The following is an 18,224-nucleotide window of genomic DNA, read 5'->3' on the forward strand; positions in this document are numbered from 1 at the left end:
AAAAATGATACTAAATTCAAAATCGACAAAACCCAACTTATGGATAATCATCTTCTTTTTTATGCTAGTTAGATGCCCCAAACCTGTAAAAAAAATTGCGAAATGTAAACGAATCAATGTGTGTGGTGGGGTGGTGCCGCAGTAAATCTATATAGACATGCTCTCCAAGTGGTATCAGACATGAGTGTTCACAGTTGAAGCAATCTTCCTCAGTTGTCCACGAGGTATTCGCGGAAACAAATGATGTTCGATAGGTGTTGCCGGAGAAATGACTCGATGTGAACTGGATGTGCTAGAGCGATGTCAATGAAAATGTTGCTAGCACAAACATAACACTCTCACTGGGCAAACACGAAACGAGGAGAGGAAATCATGTTCAAAAAACTAGGATACCCATGATGTTCAATCCTTTATTCGGGACATTCTGCCTCGAAAACAAGAGCAAGATGTCTGGATAAACAAATTAACCCTCCCCACCATCTTAACCAGATAACAAGTTTTGTTTATCACACAAATCAAACTGAGAAAATCCTTGTGTTTGAGTTTTTTTGGATCTGTATTCAAACACTCCCCTTATCTCTCAATTTCTATTTTAAGGGTATATTAGTATTTTTATATCAATTTTTGGTTATAATTATCATAAACTTAAAATTGTGGCTATAATTCTACATGGGGTCTAAATTTTGGTTATTTTTCCAAATTTCCCGTAAAAAAAAGGGTTTTCACACGCTCACAATAATATGATTCAATTAGTTGTCAAATGGTCTTTTTTTTTTTTTTTTAACAAACGATGCTATCTACACAAATGGGTGGATTCAGCTGCTTTGAATACACATTATATGCATGTTCCCCATGTTTTCATTATGTTTCAATACTTCATAATATATATATGTCATTCTATTTTGTATTTTATAAGAAATTATATATATTTTAAGTATAAACAAACACTTATTTACGCTAAATATAATAGATTTACTTAAATCCGCTGAGTCCACCTAGGTGCTAGGCTTTAGTTTGCCGTCCGATTAACACTTAGTGTCTTTTAGAACCTTGCATGTAACACGTCGTGATTCATAAAATGTCTTCTACTTGCACGTGAGCGCGTGCATCTAGTATTGATTAAATGAGGGAATTTGCGTAGTTGGATAATACATTTAATCATGAAATTTGTAGTTGAATTAACGTATATTCAAGAGACTTACATTGCCTTTTTATTTAAACCCTTAATATAATACTTGCCCTCGCAATGAATGGACAATATACGAAATGAAACTCAGTACCAAGACTTCATGTTTCAATTGGTTGACGCAAGGGGTATTGTCTAATGAGCAATGCTACACTTACTATCTAGTTGTATCATCCTTTATGCCATCTTTCTAATAGATATAGGACCCCTCAACGCATGTGGATCTCATTTCTATCAGAGATATAATACAAATAATGGTAGAAATATATGGTAATTAAGAATAGCATTTTTGTGCAAGTGGCATTTTACCACAATGGTGAAAAAGAGTTGAGTCCTTGCATGACGGCGTAAGTTCGAATTCCGTCGATGGCTAAGCTAATATCTAATATAACAAAATTTATCGTTTAACAAAAAAAAAAAAATTCCGTCCATGGCTAAGCTAATATCTAATATAACAAAATTTATCATTTAACAAAAAAAAAAAAGAATAGCATTTTTGTTGTCTAATTGTTAAAATTTGAATTTAAAGGGAAAAAAAATTAGAGAGCTAACATTTTTGTACCATATTGGTGCATCATCTAATATGGTAAGTGATGTGTACTTGTCACGTCAATTAATTAATCTGTCTAATTAAATGTTAGTTGTATGCATCACTTTACTACATGAGATGATACATTGTTTTAAATTTTTGATCTCCTTATTATTACTCGAATTTAAGAGGTGATAGATGTTTTATGTTTCATTAATATAGTGTAAAATAATTTAAGAAAACTCCTGAATTATTCGAGCCATATGTATTTTAATATAGTGTAAAATAATTTAAGAAAACTCCTGAATTATTAGCCAACTAGGCTATACGTAGGTCTAATTTTGTTTCTTGCAACTATTTTTGGATTTTATACTATTTGAACTCAGCTAAAGAAATACACCATGTGAATATGTATTTAGGTCAGTTGGTCAGACCTATGCGATAACATCCTCAAACTCAAATTTAAATCTCTATTTTTGTAATAATAGAGGATTTTAAAATTTGGATCGATTTGTACACTTCGTAAAAAGACATCATCCGCAAGGTCATTAGGCTGGTGCTTAATGTTGTGAATGGTAGAGAGAGAGAGAGAGAGAGAGAGAGAGAGAGAGTTCATTTTTATATGTATAATTTGCAGAAAATGATTGGGAAGTTGTGACTTGAAAATTCTGGTTGTCAAACAGTCAAAGATGACAAGTTTGAATCGGGCCACAGAATGGTACCATATCAAATGCTCCTATACGAGTATGGTGTAGAAAAGCACAATCTGTTGACCTAAAGACTAATTTTTAAGGAAACGTGGTTAGACCAGCTCGTCGGTTACTGTGTATGCTTTTTTTGCATATCAGTTCGAATTCCGCTCTATATAAATTAATGTTATTTAAAATATTGCCTTGTAGAAAGAATATGCTGACATTCTCTGGATGATTTCATTTAATTAAATTTTAGTGCTTATCCATGTCACTTTCCTGGAAACTGCCTTCAAATAATTTTGCTTCTGTCTTGTATAGAAAAGTGTTTTAGTATATGGTTTTCTATGTGTTTCACCGTGCCATTGTGATTATATTTAGGATAACTAATGAAAATGGTTTGAAAACTTTGAGTTTTAACGATAAGGATAAAATAAAGGGTAAAAGTGAATAGAACCAAAATTGACTTTTTAGTGTAAAAATGTGGTTTTTCGTTAAAATAAACAATACCGGAAGCTTTTCGTTAAAGTTCCCATTATATTTTGGAAACGCAACATCTGCTTACATGACGATATTGTTGCCTTTCTTGTTCTGAATTTGGTTTTCGTATCACGGATTGTACCTCTATAGTAAATTGTATTGGATTGTATTGTAATGTGTTGAATTTCTGGATTTCTGTTACGGAACAAGGCCTATATCCTTCCTCAAACAAACTAGTTGAGTTTTTATTGTAACTGGTTTCTGAAGTTTACAGAATTCCTCACTTTGACCCTTAACATAAAATTGATCAGTATCATCCTCGATTATATGATCCGTATCAATGTTGTGCCTACCCTTCAATTCCATGAAAACTTGTCAAGTAGCTATCACATGAGGTTATTAACAGATTTTCGACGTCTTGCGAAGAACAATAATTATACAGAATGCAGAAATTATTATTGAAGCAGAAACACACTACGAAAATTTCACTGATCTGCAGGATGTTGACGGAGGAAGGAAAGCATTTGGCTGGAGACTTCTTGAGGGTTCTCTTGTTGGATGAAATGGTGGCCACCTACGATAACCACCTCAAGGTCCGGGACAAGGCTCCTGAACTCATCACCTTGCACAAATTCACTTGTTCCGCCTGATTTAAACCCGGGATCTTTATCGCCGATCATGAACTTCACGGGTACCATGATTTTCGATCCTTGCCAGGGCGCAAGAAGCTCCCAAGTCCTGTTTATCATGATATACATCACCATCAACTGACAAACAAAACGACCAAAAAAGAAGGCAGGGCTGTTGAGCTGGCTCCATTTTACAGACTTGAGCGTAGACAAGTTAGTTAGAGCAGTGTGCTTTCCCGTCTACCCCAAGTTAGAATCACCCTTTTCTCATATTAGATTAGAATATCCTTCCAATCAAAAAAATTCTATGGTTCTTTTGGATATAGAAGCTGGTAACTTTAGTATATTCTAATTGCAATTTGGATTAGAAGTCTTCAAGAAAATGGTGGTTGTACCAAAGGCATATTTTTGAAGAACAATTTTAGCTTGGCAATACACGGAAAAGTTTCTATGAACTTACAGATCCATTGCGCGATAGTAGTTCAAAGGACCGGTGAATCCAGACTCCTCAAATTTTTTGGCGAAGACCCGGATAAACTCTTCAGTTAGCCATGCCGGTAATGACGATTGTGTCTCCAGGTAATCGATAAGCTCCATGTCCGGAGGAGCTATCAAATTATTAGTTGTCAGCAGGAACTTCTTCATCACTGTCATATAGTCATACCTTGCAAATGCTTTCTCTGCTCTTCCCGGTTCCTTCTCGGCCAAGAAACAATAATTAAGTGACATATGCATACATATATTTGTTAGATTGTGAATTTGGACCACACTTTTCAGGTAAGAACCCCATCAGTGACAGTCTGACAACATAAACATCATGTGGCTACGAATTTTGATACGAACATCTGGAGAGAGGAAGTACCTGGAATTGAATTACATGACTTCCTTCACCGAAAATTTGTCTTATGGCTTCGGTAGTTTTGGTTGTTGGAGATCTTGGAAAGTATGGAACTGATAGGTTAACCGGCCCTATCACTCTATCAGGCCTAAACAAGCTCAAATTCCAACCAGCAACTGCTCCGCAATCATGTCCCACCACATATGCCTTCTCAAATCACAAACTACTATATAAGATTCTCAAAAATTCAAACCCCTCGCATACATAATAACATGGATATGTTAATATGAAGTTTTAAATTCTTTGATTGGGGTTCAAGAAAGGAAAATGATTTTCGCACAACTCTTTTCTCCTTTAGGCTTTGCTTATTTTTGGCCCTTAATCCTCGGTTTAATTTATTCAATCCAAATGTGTAAAATATACATGGGAGAAAAAAGTTATGCGGAAATTACTTCATGTAGAGAAAAAGCTTCTCACCTTTTGTTGACCAAAATGATCAAGTAGGCCAATGAGGTCTCCAACTATGTGGAAGATGGTGTACGAGTTGGGGTTGAGAGGAGCATCAGAGTCGCCATAACCTCTCAAATCTGGCGCCACCACGTGGTAGCCATTTTCCGCAAGTGTTCAATCTGGTGGCGCCAAGCATACCAGAGTTCTGGGAAGCCATGAAGCAAGAGAACCAGAGGACCTGTCCCTTTTTTCTGCTACATGAAGCCATATTCCATTGGTTTTGATCCTCTGGTGATTCACCTCTATCATGAAATCCATGGCTGAGAGAGAAAGAGAGAGAGAGAGAGAGAGAGAGAGAGATATTTTCGACGGCCTGCAGAATGATGAAGATGCTTTTATACATAATTGAACTGTTTAGTCATCACAAGGTTGTCGCAGTCGGTTGATTTGAGGGCAATAGTGTAATAGTCGAAGATGAAAAATTTGAGCTGGGCCAAATTTATTGGTTTAGCACCAAGTCAACAACTATTTTGTACTTTATAATCTTTATGATTGCACTGTTTTTAAGGGTTAATTATACCTCATACCCTTGGTGATGTGGAACCAAAGTCAAAATAGGCAGCTTTGAAGATTCTGCAAAATGTTCTGAAATACTTTAGGTCAGATGGCCAGAACAATGTGCTTGTTCCTTCGCATTCGAGTTAGAATCTCCCTTTTCTACTCCGTAAGCTGTTATGCAGGCTATTGGGGCAGCTCGACAGCAGCAGTTTTGTGATTCTCTCCCTTCCTTCTGTTAGTGTAAATGGAAAACTGGTTTCGATTGAGAGAGGAAGAGCAAAACAGATAGTAAGAAAATTTGAACAGAGAGGAAACTGAATAGTTTTCTTCCTTTCACTCTCGCTTGAAAATGCAGAGAGGAGACTTTTTCATATATCAAAAAGTGAGCACTAACATGCTTTTTACATCACAGTTAGCCTAAACTTGGGACCACACACTCTACAATTCATCTTAGACACTCATCTCACTAATTACATGGATCAATCAACACATGGCACTCATGGCCTTTTAGTAAAATTAAACTTTACACTTTGCAACATTCTGCATAAGTGAATACACCAATTTAGAACATCTTATTTTAGACTTTTCAGCTCAACACTTATAATTCAACACCTTCTTGTATTCAAACCGAAAACTTGTTTTCTGCAGGAACAGTCACAGTAGCCCTAATATACTCGGCATCTACTGCATTGTTTTCATATTGGTTTTTTATGCCTTTGCTTCCTCAGTTTTCTCTTAAGACTTCCATTCACGTTTGGTTTATTATTTTGTGGATGAGTTTGGTGCCGCAGACGCTCTTCTTCCTCCTCTCCTCCTCTTCCTTCTTTTTCGTGTCTGCCTTCTTTTTCAGCGCATCTAGGAGCGACGCGTCTGCTTTCTCATCCACAATCTTGATGAGTTTCTTCTCGTACAGAGTGAAAACGTTGGCAAATTTCACCATGGAGGGCTCAATAAGGCTTGAGTTGTAGTGTTTCTCATCTTAAGATCAGAATACATGGAACGAAGATAATTTGATTTTTGTTGAATTTTTAGATTACACCCGTTTGGATCTTTCTTAGGCGACGTACAAAATGATCTTTGTTGCTTGTACATTAATGTATTTAACCCGCTTACGCTTTGTCAAAAAACAAAATGCTCAGTTTCACGGTCTACTATTATTCCACAAGAATTTTTAACTAAATGTTTCTCCCCTCGTATGTTTGTCCAATTTGCCAATTGGCAGGCACAACATCGAGAGACTCCAGCGTCCTTATATCACTAGTTGTTACTTGGAAAGACACTTTTTCCTTCCAAACCTCCTCCAATCTGCTAGTTTTGTCCCCACTCCCCAGTTTACGCTTCATTTGTATCCAACCAGTGCTCGAGCCTGTTACTTTTACATCAACCACTTCACCAGCCCTCCAACGTTGTGTACCAACACAAGTAGGCAATTAGGGCGCCCACCGAGATAGAACTTGATCCCTCCCCTCTTAGAGCATGACACTAGTTGAAAGTGAACAGGGACTATTCCAGCGGCCACGAATTTTTCAGTCTTTAGAAACATCGGCTGGGACAAATCAAAGTACTTTGAAGAAGCATTGCACCAATTTGCACTAGGATTTTTTGGACGGAGAACATAAGTTGGTTGCTGTTACTTTGATGGTGCCTGGTAGGCACCATTTTGGATCATCCACGCACGTAACCTCAAAACAAGCCCCTCAAGTTTGGCCATTGTTGAAGAGAGCAGAACTTAGGGCTGTCGTTTCCACCCCGTAGCCTTGTTTGTTCGTATCAGTGTATCCACAAGCTCCCCGCTAATCAAAGTTGAATGCATGTAAGATCCAAAATTAGTAAGCACTACAGATAAATTTGGATTAGTATATAGTTGGCATATTAATACAAAAACGGACGTATTAGGTTTAGGGTTGACTAATATTATACGTACATATTTCAAGTAATAACTTATTTCTTTATAAGCACAAATCAAACTTATCAAGGGTTCCTCCGCCCTGCTTATCACCGTAAAATGTTGCCATTAAGCCATCCGCCTTTTGTCGCACCAATGTTGACGATGACAATATTGGCAATGAACATGATACATGCTGGTACAAACTAAGAGCTAGCCATTACGAACAATATCCAAGTCTGCAATTCATGTGTAGGCGAACTAGGTAGAGCGTATTTATGTTTTTAGAGTCATCAAAGGTTCATGATCGATCCAATTCTTTGTGCAATGTTTATGTCAAACTCTATGCATGATTTGATGACCTATTTATATTGTTTAAATGAGGGAATTTGTATAGTTGGATAATACGTTTAATCGTGAAATTTTAGTCATATATGCAAAAATCGAATAAAGATATGTTGAAGAGAGATACATTGCCTTAAAACAATATAATTTTGTCCATAAAATAAGAGAGCGAGAATCCAGGTGTATAACATTGCTTTATCATTTAAGAAAACTCCTGAATTATTAACCAACTAGGCTACGCCTAGTCTAATTTTGTTTCTTGCAACTATTTTTGGATTTGGTATTATTTGAATTTGGCTAAAGAAACACATCATGGGGCATGCATGTGTTTAGGTCAGTTAGATAAACGTGGCTTGTCACCGGTTGTTCTTCTTTTTTAAAAAAGAAAATAGGGCTTCTTTGACTCTTCTATTGCAAAAAAGTATAGTTCAAGTAAGAACTATGAAAGTTTGATAAAATTTGTTACAGGACTGCAAATTCCGCGGCATTCAGGAAATATCCAGCTCCGCCACCTCCGCTTGCTGTGAACAATTGACATAAACCTTGGCATCAGATTGATGGTTCATCCAATCTCGGCGCCATCTGCAATCCTTGCCTGCATTGGAGACTATCAATCCACTTATTAAGCTGATCTTTATGCTTCTGGGTTTGATATTTAGGCTTTTGGGGCTGCTCGACAGTGGCGGACTTGTCATTCTCTCCCTTCTTTTTCTCATACTCTTTCAAAGTGCACAATGCAGAAAACTTGTTCTCAGTAGGAACAATCACAGTAGTACTTGTAACCTCAGCAGCTGCCGCATTGTTGTCGTCTTGGTTTCTTTCCAACTTCTTCTTTAGTTTTCTACGAAGACTTCGTTCACATTTGGTTTTTTATTTTTCAACTGGATTTCGCGTTGCAGACGCTCTTTCTCCGCTGCCTCCTTCTCCTTCTTTGCATCGGCCTCCTTCTTTGCAATCGCATTCTTCTTCTTCAAGGCTTCTAGAAGCGAAACATCTTCCCTTTCATCAACCACCTCGATGAGTTCCTTGACATCTTCGCTTTCGCTCTCGCCCAACAGAGCAAAAGCGTTTGGCGAATTTAGCCATGGTCAGAGCCCAAAGGGTTTTTCGGATGCAGCACGGCTTGAGTTGTAGTGTCTCTGCTCCTATGCTCAGAGTACAAGTGAAAGAAAGGTTTAGCTTCTCTCTACATATAGGCACTAAAAAAGACCCACTACTTGTTTACTTGCTACACAAGGAAACTCAAATTCAAATCCTAATCTGAAAAGGGAAAACTAAAACCAAATCCTGATTGAAACTCAAGAACTGTTACAACTAGGAAAGACAAAGAAAGTTACCATTATCCTTATGCGTCAAGGAAAACCGAAACTTCCCAGAAACAAGAAAACAACACAAAATTGGAGAGTATATACGAGGATAAACCAAAATGAACTAAGTAACGTAATCTTTTCAAAATATGACTTAAAACAAAATACTTAACATAAGAAAGATGTTCGGGAATGGATCTGGTGACATGTTATTTTTAATGTTTTAGTTTCTATCCTTAATATTAAAGTCAAAGAGTGAATGACCGAAAGAACGAAACTCAGTTCTTGATTATCAATTGACTAAAAGATCGAACCTCATACAGAAGTGCGAGTGGCAAAGATTCACATGTTATCACTTTCTAAAACAACACACTCGTTTTTTTCAATGAACTGGGCTGATGGACTTTTGGGCCTAAAATTTTAGTACATTTTCATCTGGGCTTTTCAAACCTTAAGCTGATTCGGATTTGCAATTTCTTGAAAAGAAAAATAAAAGTTTTATTTGTACCCCTTTTTTTTTGTTTTTGGTCAGAAACTCATTGAAAATCACGAAAGAAGCCCACATCACAGGCCGGTGCAAAATACAACGGAACAGAGGTGCTGGAAAAAACTGCGATTTCAAACTCCCTGAAAACAAAAAACGAGTGTAAGTTTGGAGCAACCTTCGATTTCCAAATCCCAGATTACTGTTTAGTTACTTTGATTTTAACTTTCTAATTATCTTTGAGCAGTTAATGGAGTCGACCCAATCCAAACCCGGCCCACTGTGCAATCCCGAAGGCTCGCAGAGAACCCTGTATGCTTTCTTAACGTTTGATTTTTAAGTTTTTATGTGCATTTTTGGTGTCTGGGGATTTGGGTAACTGGGGTTTTGCGGATTTAGCTTTTTGTATGAAAATTTCAATCCTTTAATTTTTTATTTTGTGTTTTTATTATTTTTTTATTTTTATTTTTTTTAATTTTATAATTTGTTTGATCGAAGGTACCCATATGTAACTGGTACATCTGTTGTGGCTCTCAAGTATAAAGATGGAATTTTGATGGCTGCTGATATGGGAGGTTAGCTTCCAATTCCATTACCCTTGCATCACAAAAGCAAGTTTTGATTTTTATTTTTGGGTCCATTATTTGATTTAGCTTCTTGTTTGGTTACGGGAAATTAAGATTTGATGTTAATGCTGAGTATATATTGTTCCTGGTGTTTGAAAAAAGTGGGATTCTTTCCGCCATTTCTGTTTAGCTTCTTGTAGTGAAAATTGTTGTGAAATCTTTGGAGTTGTTCGTGTAGGCTTGTCGTATTTGTTTCACTTTATCTGAAGGAGAAACAGTTCAAATGCGAGTCTTTTCAAAGTTAGATACATTAGTTTTTGTGTTCTTGTATAGTGCCCTGCTCCGGCTCTTAATGGTCAGACTGGATTTTTAGATCACCTAATGTGGTTTTCATGTGTCTGTTGAGGTTTTCTTACAGTATCTCCTATTTTTACGTTATGGTTATGGCTTTATCAGTCATAGACATCATATATTTTTTTTAGCGTCGGGGATCCTATTGTTCATGACTCAAAAGTTAGACGCCCATGTCTGTTTCTTTTTATGTGTCTGTTAAGGTCTCTTAACAGTATCAAAATGATGGATGTGTTGATAGGTTCTTATGGCTCTACCCTGCGATACAAGAGTGTGGAAAGAATGAAGCCAATTGGAAAGCATTCTCTTCTTGGTGCAAGTGGAGAAATAAGTGACTTTCAGGAGCTCTTACGTTATCTTGATGAACTTGTGTAAGCATTATTGAATAAGAAAAATTAAGAAAATAAGCGTTTGGCTACCTTCTATAATGTTTCCATTGTGATTTTTTTCTAAGCTTCTTTTATTATTTGAAACAGTTGGTTTAGGATTATTCATTTCGATTTTCTGGTTGTAGCCTGTATGACAACATGTGGGATGATGGGAACTCTTTGGGACCTAAAGAGGTGCACAACTATTTGACCCGTGTGATGTACAATAGGCGTAACAAGTTCAATCCATTGTGGAACTCTCTTGTCCTCGGTGGAGTGAAAAATGGACAGAAGTACCTTGGCATGGTAAACCTCCCTTAGTCCTTCCCTTAACACATTGTAGTGTGCTGTGTGCATCCTGAATCAGTTGACTTAGTTGCTTGTAATACTTTTTATCTTTATTCAGGTTAGCATGATAGGTGTAAATTTTGAGGACAATCATGTGGCTACGGGATTTGGAAATCACCTTGCACGGCCTATTCTTCGTGATGAGTGGCATGAGAACTTGACTTTCGAAGAGGCTGTAAAGCTGCTGGAGAAGTGCATGCGTGTCCTTCTCTATCGAGATCGGTCTGCTGTGAACAAGCTTCAGGTAGTGATTACTTAAACGTTATTTTCTGTCTTTTGGCACCCTATAATAATGACAATGTTATAAGTTACAGATTTCATAGTTTTTAGGCTGTTAAGAACAGCTTAGACCTTTTTGCTAGCAATTCCTGTGGGAATTCTTATCTGTCTATCAGTTTATTTTCTTTAACTGGCATATAAAGCTGCCCGTCTGTCGTCTTTGATGTTTTTCAGCATTTATAAACCTTGCTATTATTGTCCATGTAAGTTCTCATATCTCTCTGTCTTTCAACACGTGCACGTCCAAATATTTCTTTTTGCTAAAGATTTGTCGTTCTGTAGTTATGTGAGACAAGCTACAGTACTAGGAGTATGCTTCCTCCTTGTCTGCGCTCATTTTTTAGTGCAGGAAGTGTTCTAGATTGAGGTTGAGGAAGTATATAATTGTTTCATTTCTACACATTTTCTTACACTTTTCGAAATGATTATAACTGTAGTGGGAAAGTCTTTGCGTTCAAAAATTAGTATCCTTAGTAAATTGAGGACTTCCTACTAATTTATTGTCACCCTTGAACATGCATCGGTGCTAGTAAGATGACACATTTTAAACTTGGTAATTGCAGATAGCTAAAATCACCGAAGAAGGCGTAACAATTTCACAGCCCTACTCTTTGAAGACATTCTGGGGTTTCTCTGCGTTCGAGAATCCAACATTGGGTGCTGAAGGATCGTGGTAGAGAGCCAACTAGGAGCTACTGTTTGATGAGCTACTGTTTGATGCGTTTCTCGAGTTGTTGGAATGCATTGTGCACAATGTGTGCTAAATTGAACTACTTTCCCTGAAGCATTGCATGTTCAAGACAAATTGTAAACCTTGAAAGACGAAAGAGATTCATAGAATTTCACTTCCAGAGTTGCCCAGAAAATAAACCAGAACCATAAGACGGTCGAGATTTTCGCTCTCTTTATGTTACATTGGAAGAAATTATTTTTGTCATATATTTCTTTACCCTCAATAATTGCACTGCGCACTACATTTCATGCTAAATATGTGAAAGCAAATTAGTTTGTTATGAACACGACTTTCATTTCTTTTCGCATGAATTTTATCTTTTTTGTGTGAAATTTTAACGTGATAGTTAACCACAAATGCACAAGAACAAAGTTTTCAAACAAAAAATTTTGTTTTTCTGAAAATGTTTGTCATAGATTTAGTTCAGATTCTCGTTAAGATATTGGAGGAAATTAAAGTAATATGTTTAGTTTCATTTTGAAATAGGCTTAGGGGTGTATTGGAATAAAATTATGTGAAATTTTAAATGGAGTTTTATCATGCACAAACCATATCTCCAAATAACATCATCAATTTAGTGATATTTTGGACTCGTCCACAGACAATGGAAATATCAATTTTTTGTTTCAATTTCTTCTACAGATTCCATGTGGACTTTTAAGTGAATTCTCTCGAAATCTAGGCTAAATTAGTCTTCTTGTTCCAATTTCTTCTACAAATTCTATGTGAACTTTTAAGTTAATTCTCTCAAAATCGGGGCTAGGTTTATCAAAACCTAACCTACACAAGCACAAGATAAGACATTTGAAGAAGCTAATTTAAAGCCTAAAATTTTAAGTTTTAACCAAGAATTGGAGAATGTACTGTATATCAATTCAATGAAAGTAACAACTGGGAAACCAGGGACTAACAGTTCATATTATTGTATAATGTAAAACACACCCTATGAATGAATAACCTTCGTAAAATTTTCTATCCCAACCTGGGCAGTCATATATAGAAATGAACTCCAAGTTATAATTTTTTTTACCGTGTTCAAAAAACTCGTGTTCACTTACTGCAAAAATATGCAATGTCATAAATAAAGATGAACTAAAATACTTAATTGTTTGGGGCAATTTTCTTAGAATTGATATCACTCATTTGAGCTTGCCGGTACGTAATCACTCGTCAACATGAACACATACTTGGTGAAGCCATAATGTTTCTTGCTTCTCAAGCATGTTTACAGATAAGTATTACATACATGCGCACTAGATTTCACAATTTGGGTGCCTTTTTTCCCATCTTACATCTTGAAAAGCGCAATATCGCATTGCACAGATGAAGATATACGAAAATTTTAAAAACCAGGCACTCAACACGACAATATTGGAATAGTATAACAATCGGGAAGACACATGCCAACAGTACTCACTTCCCTTACAGGAGGTGAGCACTTCGGAAGAAAAGGGACATAAATCATAAGCTTATAGCAACTTCTGACCTCAGTTTGTTCCTTAGAAATCGGTCGAAACACAAATTGTTCCCTTTGATTTACAAGTACCGAGCATTGTCAATTTATAAGAGTTACTGAGCAATTGGGACAACTCCCAGTTTTTATCATTGCCTTTTTTCTTTTGTCTTCGTCCTCCTTTGAACAGGAGGACAGTGCATGGTTTTACACTTTATCATCATGGAACCACCACCTCGTCTCCTTGGGAGATCTGCCATTTCTACAGTTCTTTACATATCGGTCATTATCTTCTGGGCGTTGCTGCAGGCATATACAAAAGGGCTTCAGATACACATCCCCAACACATTTAGAATCTACTATACCATTGAATTGATAATCAACAAGGGAATGTCCATCTTTCACAAATTAATGATCGGTCATTTCCCCGTTTGATGGTTTTAGCAGAATAAATTGATGGGACATGATCTAGGCTTGCTAGTTAAAAGAACTGAAATCACCAAAGATACAAAAATTGAAGTGGAACACAAACCTTCACAGTCGAGCTTGATAGCATGGAGAGAATGCTAATACAGATGGAACTAACAGTCATGGCTGGTGACCATGAATCATACAAAATATCTACAAAATCCCATATCAACCATAGATCACATAATATGAGGGCCGTGAGAGTAAAATGAAACAATATATTGTTCTAAATACGGTATAACTAAAATTCAGTCAGTGGATTTATAATGGATCAAGATATTGTTTGATACAGCATGCAGTAAGTAATGACAACCTAAATCTGTTGTTAAGCAGTATAGCGTCCCCAGTTTAGTATCTAATATCTACCAATTATTCAAATCTCCGGTAAAGATAAATTTAGCTTAGTTGACAGACAACATAAATCAACATTCAGTAGGATTTCCAAGGCCAGCTTTATAGGCAACCCCCCTTCCCTACCCTCTCCTCTCTTTTCCTCAGTTTATCCCTCCCCGTTTGCAATAGGGTCTTGAAAGTCATCACAACAGCTGATAAAGGAGTGAAGGCCTTATTATCTCAAACAAAATTTATATCAGCTAGCTGAAAACTGCATGTTTTCAGCAAGAGATTGAGATAAAAGCACCATACTTTCAGGCAACACTTACCACATGTTTTAAGCAATGATAATAAAATTGTGTGTTAAAAGAAAGAAAATACAAGAAGAAGCAACAAAGGAAGACGTGAGCCCATTATAAAGACAACTATCACTTTCAGGTTTCAACAAATGAGCGAATGCAGCAAATCAAGCAAAAGAAACATTTTCTTGCTGTAACTAAATACAAATCAGATATCAAACGCTTAACTGAAACCCATAAATTACCTAAACAAATATGACCGTTGCTATAAATATGAGGATGTAGTGGAGCTGGAGGGACAAATATAACCTGTTCAAACCAGCCACAAGTATACAGACCCAAAACCGGTTAAGTGCTTCATGAAAATCAAAGTCCACCCAACACAATATCATTCGCAACATATATCTTGAAGCAAAGTCATATCACACAATCTAATGAATTTGCACAGACCTGCGGGGCTTCCATCGGGTAATGCTCAGGAAAATCAACCTGAAGCTGAAAGGTCTCATTAGAATAGAGAGTTCCAGGAGCTCCATTGACTTCAATCACCCACCTTTAGGATCACAAATACCAAAACACAACAATTAAAATTGAACCAACTTAACTAAAGCCGAAAAGCACGAACATTGAAGGACAAAAATACACATCATAAACCCTAAAGAGTTGGATTTCAATTTCCCTAAACAAAACAGTTCAAAAAGGGGTAATTTAAACTGAAAACCCAAAAAGAGTAAGACTATGTAAATTCCGAATTCTCCTCTTCCTCCAATTCCAATGAATTATCTTTTCTCGAGAAACAAACAGAGAGTAGAAGAAAAAAAAGAGAAGACCTTTGGAGATTATCGGTGACTTTGTGCTTGAAGCCCACCGGAGGATTGACCTGCCACTCCAGAAGCTCTTTCTGGAGCCGATTGCAAGCAATCTTACTCAAAGTCTACAAATTCCAAAACCCAACAAAATCAACAACCAAAACCCAATAAAAAAATCAAAACCCAGAAACAGAAATTGCATGGAAAAAGTGATTGGGAGTAAAATTAGGGCAAACCTTGCGGCCAGAGGCGGAGGAGCTGGTCATGCTTTTCTCCGGAAATTGGTCGAGAGAGAGAAATAGAAGAGAGAGAGAGAGAGAGAGTTTTAGAGAGAGTTTTAGAGAGAGAATGTGAGGATGGAGGAGGTGTTGACAAGAGAGGGAGAGAGGGAGAGGGGGAAAAGGACAAGGGGAGGGGAGGGGGAGGGCACGGTTGATTTCACAACTGGTATCGGGTGCTCCCCACCATATCCGATTTCTTTACTTTTATATTTTCTTTATTCTTTATCTTTGCCAAGGTGCTGCCTCGGTAGACGACGTCGTCGCCTCTTTGATCTGCCATCACACCGTCCCTCTCTCTTTGTCTTTTTTATTTTTGACTTTGTCGTGGTGGTTGTCGGACTTTTTCAAGTATTTGGACACTTCAGTTCCTACCTATTGTTGTTTGACATTTTAGCTAAAATGATTTTTAATATTCGTATAACTTTTGACTTTAGATTTTGAGATTTGAATTCAATAGAAGTAATTTCTGAGTTTGCATACCGTCAAGCATTTTGGTTATTCAGTGAAAAATCTCTATTAAAGAATACCTAAATAACAAAAATACCCTCAATTTAATAAACAATAAGCCAAAATGATTTGACAAAAATTGAAGATATTTTGGTCATTTTCTCCTTATTTAACAGAGATTTTTCACGGAATGACCAAAATAATTAACGGTGGACAAACTCAGAAATCAATTGTATTGATTTAAATCTCAATGACCAAAGTGAAAAGTTATATCAATCTCAATAACTATTTTGGCTAAAAAGCCTTGTTTTAACCATCTTTACTTGTTGAAAGGATAGATTTCAGATTCAGTTCGATAAGTTTGATAGGTAATCATTATGACAAATCGTTTTGTGAGCTTATCGTAAAATTCCGTTAGAGTATAAAATGAACAAAAATAAACACAAATACTTGTTTTGTTTTATATACATTGAGAGCGCGATTTCTACTCGAGATTCTCCAAGGCAAAGGAGCGGATATACAAAGGTGACTAACTTAATTGACAACAGCAAGTGCAGACACTTCCTTTTTATGCTCTACTGATAAAATTACACTAAACAGTAAGAGATTTGAGTTAAAACACAAAGCAAATCATCTATAATAACTTAGTATCGAACTTATTTACACAAATCAAACCCGTAATTTCTCACTTACAAATTAAAACAAAAATCCCACATTGTAATATTGTAGTGTTAAGTGGCAAATGCTTTTTTAATCTATGCATCTGGATAGGTTCATGCTTACACCACTTGTATGTAGGGACTTTCTATTTGCCTTCACTTTCCGTCAACAGAGAAGAAAATGCACTTTGCCTTCATTATTTATTTTCAGTATATGCGTCGGCCACTTTGCTTAGAAAGAAGAGCTCCAGAAAGTGAAAGCCGAAAGGCAGTTTGCACCTTTGAACTAAGGTTCCACTTCTTCCACCCAACTTCATGAATATTTGCTCACACCAAGCACTTTCACAACCAGGTGGATTAGGTTGAATATTTAAGTGACTTTCGTAAAGAATTTGATTCTTCGACTATATTGTCAGCGGTTGGAAGGATTGGAACTTTGAACCTTTTTTAATATTAAGGTTTTTAAACTATTGTTGTAACGATGAGTCTGCATGGTAGGCCGAAGCAAAAACCGAATCAAAACTAAGTGGCAGCTGAGGCAACTTTATGATTGATAACTGTTTTTAGTATCTTTAAGCCACTCGTATTAGTGCAATGCTGACGGTGGGTAAGAGTAGGCTAGGTAAAAAGTTCGGAACCCTGCAACGTATCCAATTAATATATTATAAGAGATTAAAGAGTTTGAAACTATTGCAATAATTTAGAAGATGAAGAGTTTCGAATAACAGACACACAGATAAAAACTCAATACCCTACCACTAACATAATATAATATAACGGAATTGGATCCGCTCCAGACCTATGTGTCCGGAGCATAAGGATCAACTAATTTGGGCCACACAAATTGAATTCAACAGTCTTTATTAACTCATTTTCCTGACCCACGACACACAACCAACAACTTTGATTTCTTTTACACACCAATCAGCAGCCAAATAGATTGATTCTTAGGCTTTGGACGCTAAGGTCTGGAGTGGATCCAATTCCTAATATAACACCCCAAAGGGCTAGTATCTTTGAATATTTCTACCAAGTAAAGAAAACCAATTTGTAAGGTCATCAGTTTACTTTTCCTCTAAGTTATGGACATAATTAGGGTTAGCATATTCCTGCCTTGATTAATGGAAGTGTTCCCGGATAATTTGTCCATTGGGAAGCCAATCTTGCAATATTTGATTATATTCTTGGAAAGTCGACATTCTTAATAGGGAGATTATATTCACAGATCCCAAATTACTTTCCCCGTACTTTTTTAATTTTTTAATATTTTTCCATCAAGTGTTAGTGATGTGTAGAAAATATTAAAAAATTAAAAGGATGTGGGAGAAGTAATTTGAGATGTGTGAATATAATCTCTCTCTTAATATCCTTTACAAGTATTCTTTTTCTCTCCTCATTATAACCGTTGATCTTTTTTATCTTAAGAGTAACCATGAAATCGTGTCATGTT

General features: G+C 36.5%; 2 protein-coding genes and 1 pseudogene across 2 annotated transcripts; 1 reads left to right on the forward strand and 2 right to left on the reverse strand.

Annotated features, from left to right (window-relative positions):
• Window positions 1–3,151: 3,151 nt before the first annotated feature.
• On the reverse strand, window positions 3,152–5,125 carry LOC103937823 (annotated as a pseudogene).
• A 4,279-nt stretch (window positions 5,126–9,404) lies between these two features.
• On the forward strand, window positions 9,405–12,248 carry LOC103937825 (proteasome subunit beta type-4). The gene is made up of 7 exons (XM_009347792.3): window positions 9,405–9,542; window positions 9,628–9,692; window positions 9,879–9,955; window positions 10,539–10,668; window positions 10,812–10,971; window positions 11,072–11,257; window positions 11,856–12,248. The coding sequence occupies exons 2-7, from the start codon at window positions 9,631–9,633 to the stop codon at window positions 11,967–11,969; spliced, it is 729 nt and encodes a 242-aa protein (XP_009346067.1). The 5' UTR covers window positions 9,405–9,542; window positions 9,628–9,630; the 3' UTR covers window positions 11,970–12,248.
• A 1,229-nt stretch (window positions 12,249–13,477) lies between these two features.
• On the reverse strand, window positions 13,478–15,887 carry LOC103937826 (probable ubiquitin-conjugating enzyme E2 18). The gene is made up of 6 exons (XM_048575813.1): window positions 15,624–15,887; window positions 15,409–15,512; window positions 15,029–15,131; window positions 14,824–14,887; window positions 14,011–14,099; window positions 13,478–13,781 (listed from the first exon to the last, which is right to left on the reverse strand). Exons 1-6 carry the CDS (start codon window positions 15,651–15,653, stop codon window positions 13,686–13,688), a joined length of 486 nt encoding a protein of 161 aa, XP_048431770.1. The 5' UTR covers window positions 15,654–15,887; the 3' UTR covers window positions 13,478–13,685.
• Between the last annotated feature and the right edge of the window lie 2,337 nt (window positions 15,888–18,224).

The sequence above is a fragment of a genome, unplaced genomic scaffold (genome assembly GCF_019419815.1).
Source record: "Pyrus x bretschneideri cultivar Hongxiangsu unplaced genomic scaffold, Pyrus_bretschneideri_v1 Contig8, whole genome shotgun sequence".
In the NCBI taxonomy this organism is placed as follows: domain Eukaryota; kingdom Viridiplantae; phylum Streptophyta; class Magnoliopsida; order Rosales; family Rosaceae; genus Pyrus; species Pyrus x bretschneideri.

Bases quoted from the DNA above. Each gene is read 5' to 3' on its own strand.
- LOC103937825 (XM_009347792.3), top strand. From the start codon at position 9,631: ATGGAGTCGACCCAATCCAAACCCGGCCCACTGTGCAATCCCGAAGGC. The intron at 9,693-9,878 runs GTATGCTTTCTT...GTTTGATCGAAG, and splicing joins GAAGGCTCGCAGAGAACCCT to GTACCCATATGTAACTGGTA. The intron at 9,956-10,538 runs GTTAGCTTCCAA...ATGTGTTGATAG, and splicing joins GATGGCTGCTGATATGGGAG to GTTCTTATGGCTCTACCCTG.
- LOC103937826 (XM_048575813.1), bottom strand. From the start codon at position 15,653: ATGACCAGCTCCTCCGCCTCTGGCCGCAAG. The intron at 15,513-15,623 runs GTTTGCCCTAAT...TGGAATTTGTAG, and splicing joins CCTCCGCCTCTGGCCGCAAG to ACTTTGAGTAAGATTGCTTG. The intron at 14,888-15,028 runs GTCTGTGCAAAT...TGGTTTGAACAG, and splicing joins ACCCGATGGAAGCCCCGCAG to GTTATATTTGTCCCTCCAGC.